Below are 6,000 nucleotides of genomic sequence, written 5' to 3' on the forward strand. Positions count from 1 at the left end.
GTTGAAGCTGGAGGGTGGAACAATGGAAATTTGGTTCTTACTTTTTCTAGAAAGCTTATGCCAGTTTGAATTCCTCTACTCCAAGACTGCACGCATCTGCATCTCAGGGGCCATTTATCTGGATTTACTATTGTTTTCTGTTGTGTTCTTTTGAATATAGTTTGTTTTGAACCATAATGTGTACCTTGCTCAGCTAGAAAAACAAAAGTTCCAATTTTTTTTTCCTGGACATGTTTGTGTTAGCCAGGAGGAATAGAGGAAGAAACAGAAGCTGAAGCAAAGCTCTAGGGGAGAAATAAACCATTCCCTCTTGTTTTTATGTATAGGGAAAGAACTTTTCAAAGTGTATTAGATCAGATACTCGAACGCCTTTTTTTTTTTTTAATTCATAAGACAATTATTGTAAAAGGGAAGAAAAACAAACTGGTAACAGATGCAGAATATGTATACTCCCATGTGCGTTTTAGGAAGATGAAAGTTGGCAGTAATTTATTTCTAACTTTCAAAAAAATACTAGTCCTAAGAGCTTACTTGGTGCCTATGAGACTCTCAGCAAATATTTCTCTGCATCTTCAATACGTTTGTCATCTACAAAAGCCAATTTTTTTTTAAATAAAGCTGATGTTATTGAATGAATCTTTTAAATACTCACTCTTTTATGAACTACACATTCTTTTCTAATTAAAAAATATTATTCCGATAACATAATAGCCATGCACTGTAACATTATAGACATTTCAGATACAGGCCTTTGAAAGTCAACAGAAATACCCATACTTGAAAGCAAAAATAATTAAATGCAGTAACACAAAACTAAGTGTTTTTCTTTGACTTTCCCGTCAAGAATATCACTGGAAAAACTTTTTGGAAATGCATGTTGGTTGGGCCTTGAAGACTGTCTTCAACTTTCAAGAGACCTCTTCAGAAAATGGGTGAACCATCCAGAGAATGAGTAAGCCCGATGTTGTAACCGCTGTGGTTTTTGCCTAACTTAAGCACTGACAAGTTTTTTTTTACCTTCCTTGACATGCGCACTCTGGGAGTAACTGTTTTGTTTCCACTTGGTTAACCTGTCCTTTCCACAGTGTCTTTCAAGTATCTTTCTTTAACATGACTGTCTAATTGTAGGTTTGTGAAGAATAAAAGGACAGGGTTTATACTGTGAATTGTCCCACAAGACCTTTGTTGCTGATTCCCTAATAAGCCTTTATGCTTACTTTGAATCTCACTTAGGTTGTTCTTACGATCATTATTGTTCTGTTCATAACTGCTTCAAAGCATCTTTCTCTATGAGATTGCATTCCCATGGAAAGCTGAGAATAAGACCCTGTAATTTTGCTTTATTATATTCATCTTTAATATATTACCTCAGATGGACTCTTAGGAAATGTGCTGATAAGATTTGAGACCAAACTGAGTTATCAACATACACTGTTTGGACTATTCTAATTTGCTTCTCCTTTAAAGCTCCTTCATTGCTAAACATATTTAACGATCTCTTCTCATGATATTAATGCTCACGGAAGGTTCCGAGGGTGCTTGCCTGGATTCCTACTTTTGACCTTTTATATCTGAGATCTCAAGGTTCTTATTTTCTAGATTTAGACTTTGAATTATATGGCAACCTAGATGAATGTGTATAACTCAACCACTGTGAGAAATATCATTACATGTTATACCTTACAGAATACCTTACCCGATAAAAAATGTGATTTTATGTTACGGCATTGCCCTGGGAAGTGATAAAGAATGGGACTTTGTGTTAAACGTCTATAATAATAAGACAAAGGAAGAAGAGAGGATTCAACTTGCTTATGCAATGAGCTGCAGTAAAGACCCCTGGATTCTTAACAGGTGATTATTGGCAATTTACCCCCAAATCTCCTGGTAAAGAAAAGCACTAGCCCAGAGAGACAAAAAGACACTGGCTAATCGACACATACACTAGCACATCGCTAACCTAAAACCCTGGGGGATTTTAATTTCATTTATTTAGATTAACTCCTTTTACGTATTGATGTTCTGCAAATGCACTTCTGCAGATATCTGGAATATGCCATCACCACGTCCCCACAGACTTTTAATGAGACGAATGTAATTGAAGCCGTGGCGACATCAGAAGTTGGCCGGTACATTGCAAAAGATTTTTTAGTCAACAACTGGCAGGCTGTGAACGAAAGGTAAATGTAAATTAGTTAAATAAAATTTAAAATTTGGTTCTTCAGTCTTATAGTCCTATTTTAAGTGCACAGCGTGGTTGCTGGCTACCATATCAGACAACTGAGGTACAAGGCGGTTCCATGATGCAGCGTGACAGCACTTCTCTAAAGGGTTAATAAACTCTCAATTTTTTGTTCCCTCTTTTTACCATACACAGGGCATGTGCCAATGAAGTCCCCAAATGGCTTCAAGAAACCTCTGGGAAAGGTTGTTCTTAAGTTAAATGATTTTAAGTGTTTTTTAATTTTTATTCCTCAGAATCTTATGTCTGTACTTAGACAAGAGGAATATGTTGGCAACACTGTCTAAAAATTCATTGTCTAGCAGCTTATGTAAATGATCGCACAATGTCAATAAATAAGAGCATAGTACAAGTCTTTCTGAAAACACTAAATGGGTCTTATCATCATCTCCAAGAAGTTCCTAGCATTTTAAATACATAAACTTTTAACATTGGCTTGAATATTTTTATCTTTTATCAATACAATGCCATGCTCCTAAAGTTGATGCCAATCTTATCATTATCTCCAAGAAGTTTCTAGAATTGAAATCCATGAACTTTTAACCATGGCTTAGGTCTTTTAATCCTTAACAAAATACCATGCTCATAAAATACCTATTCTACTTATGGTAAATCCATCCCTTTTCACTACTTTGCCATATTCTGCTACAAAAAAATCTTTCAAACTCGAACAAACTTGTTTGCTATATATAATGCATATATATATAGAGAGTGCATAAATATTTACATAGTTTAAGGTTTGATTTATATTAGTCACCCTTGCTGGATTTTGCTAACAATGGTGTGTGAATACACATTAAGAATATTTATGAATTGTTGGAAGGAAGTAAAGTACAAATTAATAATAAACATGTTGTATATACTAAAAGAGGCATAGGAACGCTTGTTTAATTCTTTGTATATTAGGATATTTAATTACTTAAAAAAATATTTATGCATACAAGAACTAGGATATAGGATTCACCAGAGAGAGTGGGGAGCATAACACGCAGACCTACTGAAATCTACTGCTGAGGGGAGCAGTGGAGAGACAGGAGAGATCTGCCATGCCATATGGGTCAGCTCCCTGGCCAGGGATGGAACTCACGCTGCAGTGGCTGTGGATAGCTTCATAGTTCTGTGACTTAACCCCTTGTGCCACGAGGGAGGCTCCAGGCTATGTACTTACTATATATGGAACAGTTGTATTTAACATGAATGTTTGTACCAGTCTTCATGTAATGGTAGAATGTAGAACTGTAAGTAAACAAATGTTTATTACATTTAGTATTATGTGAAAGAATTTCTTCTGCATTTACTTAACTGTAACTGCTCACTGGCAAGCTAGCACTACAATAGTGTTCCTGCAGTCTGTCCCACTCAGCATAATTCACGGTGACATGGGTAAGCCTTCTGTTGACAAGGGAGACAATAGCCCCCATCCGTTTTGTCTGCTTCAAACTCTGCCTTTGCAAATTCAAAGTATTGTTAGCATCATAAAGCCTCCAAGAAGCCCTGCAGAAGGAAATCTAGAGTTTTCCATATACTTTGCCAACATCTTATTGTAATAACCTTGCCATGTACTTTATATGCTAATGTAAACATAAACATTTGTCATTAGATCTCTTGTCCTAAGGAAAAAGATGAGAAACGAAATTCTTCAACCCTCTCTTGTGAAACTGTAACTCGAACAGCATCTATTTATCGCTTGCTTATTAGTTAGCATTTCGGCCTCAGATTTCCAGTCTATAATATAAGAGGGATTGTATTGGTAGGTTCTAAGGTTCTTTTTAGTAACTGAGAGTTCTTGGTCTTTTATGCCAAGGTACAGAAAGTTCAAGTTGTTGGTGGTGACAGAGAGTGATCAGGGGTGGCATTTGATAAATGCTGTAGAGCTGAGAGGCTTTGGGGTTTCAAAAGGGAGAAAGGGAATGAATGGGATGGCCAAGCTCTTGTGCATGGAATGACCGAGAAGGAGGCTGCTCAGAGCACTGAGTCTTGGACAAGAGCAGCTGAGGCTGGCAGTGTCAGAGTGGAGAACACTGTGAGTCACCATTCAGCACTCTCCTTTCAGAAAACCTGATCTCAAATATATTGTGGAATAGTTAATTGGCTTGATCCTGCCTCTTCCAAGGCACTGTCGGGTGATGAGTTCACTGTTAGATCAACATCGCAGTTGGGTACTAACCCCAGTTTGGGAAACTCCCTGACCAGAAATCATCTTCAAGTCCCCCACCCCCCAAAAAACCAGTATGTACTTGCATGTGGAAGATCCTACAAAAGACTGAGTGAACAGAGGTGAAAGCAGATATATATATATTTTTAAGATTTACTTATTTATGCATATAAGAACTGGGGTACAGGACAGGGTGTTGGAGTGTGAGAGGATTCAACAGAGTGGAGAGTAGAACAGGCTGACTGGTGAAGTACACTGCTGAGGGGAGCAGCGGGTGGGTCAGGAGAGGTCTGCTGCGCCATGTGGGTCACCTCCCTGGCCGGGGATTGAGCTCTTGCATAGTGGTTGTGGCCAGCTTCATAGTGCTGTGCTTTAACCCATGTGTCAACAGGGAGGGCCCAGAAAGCAGGGGCTTTTATGACGCTCTCTTTTATGTCCTACAAACAATATCTCTGTCCTTTTCATCTTTGTCAGGTTGCTTCTGACTTTCTTTGCTTCTGATGTGTGCTTCACTGTCTGCAGAACTCTAGTTATATTAGAATATAGAATATAAGGTGTCATCAGTTTCAAAACCCAGCTGGTCTAAAATGAATCTTACCCTCTTCTTCACCAAACTTTTGATCTCTTCTCCAAATACTGACAGATTACCTAACGTCCTGGCCTTGAAATTTTCACTTCCACTCTTGTATTTCATGATGGGGAATACAGAGTTGAAAGGGTTAATAGGAGCACAGGGGAGCTGAAATGCTATTTCAGGGCTTCGTGGAGACCTCTTCCCACCTCTCCGCAGGTAGGGATGATGCCTTGGTGCGGTGCTTGCCTCAGGAAACCTGACGTGGTGATATGAGAAGGGAGGGAAATGGGAAAAAAGGGAGGCCGAAGGCAAGCAGAGCAGAGTGCCCAAATCTCTGTGTCCAGAGGTGTGCTGAGTGCGCCTTCTTTTTTCTATTAAGGAATATTGGTGCGCAGCTTTCAGTATTTGTCTTTCTCCTTATACTTATTTTACTTAGTGTAATCACCACCTGTTAGGTCCCTATTGTTGCAAATGGCAAGAGTTAGCATTTTAATAGCTGAGTAGTGTTCCACTAGTGGACTAGAAGATTCACTCCTCCCTAATCCACTCACCTGTCTTGGGTACTTTGGCCATTGTGAGTTGTGCTACAATGAACATAAGAAGGCCTTCACATCAAATCCCTTCAAATCAGTGTTTTTGCATCCTTTGGGTAGAGTCTACCTAGGAGTAGAATTGTTGGGTCATATGGTAGATCTGCTTTAATATTTTGAGAAACTTCCATCAGGACTTGGCCAATCTATAGACCCATTTGAAGTTTCCCCTTGTCTCTACATTCTCCCCAACACTGGTCTTTTTGATAGGACCTGTTCTCTCAGGAGCAGCATGGTCTCACAGTAGTTTTGATTTGCATTTCCCTGATGGTAAATGACAATGAACATTATTTTCATTGTTTTTGTTGTATGTCTATATATCTTTTCTGGAGAAGGGTCTATTTAGTTCTTCTGCACATTTTTTATCTGGATTATTTGTTTTCTTTTTGTATGGATCTTGGATATCAGCACCTTGTTAGATGTTACCTTTTTTTTTTTT

General features: G+C 38.5%; 1 protein-coding gene across 1 annotated transcript in view; it reads left to right on the forward strand.

Moving 5' to 3' along the window:
* The window catches only part of LVRN (laeverin), a 56,068-nt gene that overhangs the window by 42,255 nt on the left and 7,813 nt on the right, over window positions 1–6,000 (forward strand). Inside the window, exons 16-18 of the mRNA XM_004686495.2 lie at window positions 845–952; window positions 1,687–1,854; window positions 2,043–2,180. Of these exons, the coding sequence (XP_004686552.1) occupies window positions 845–952; window positions 1,687–1,854; window positions 2,043–2,180 (414 nt within the window). The remainder of the gene's footprint in view (window positions 1–844; window positions 953–1,686; window positions 1,855–2,042; window positions 2,181–6,000) is intronic.

Source organism: Condylura cristata, unplaced genomic scaffold (assembly GCF_000260355.1).
Source record: "Condylura cristata isolate star-nosed mole 26May11 unplaced genomic scaffold, ConCri1.0 scaffold00021, whole genome shotgun sequence".
Taxonomy (NCBI): Eukaryota; Metazoa; Chordata; class Mammalia; order Eulipotyphla; family Talpidae; genus Condylura; species Condylura cristata.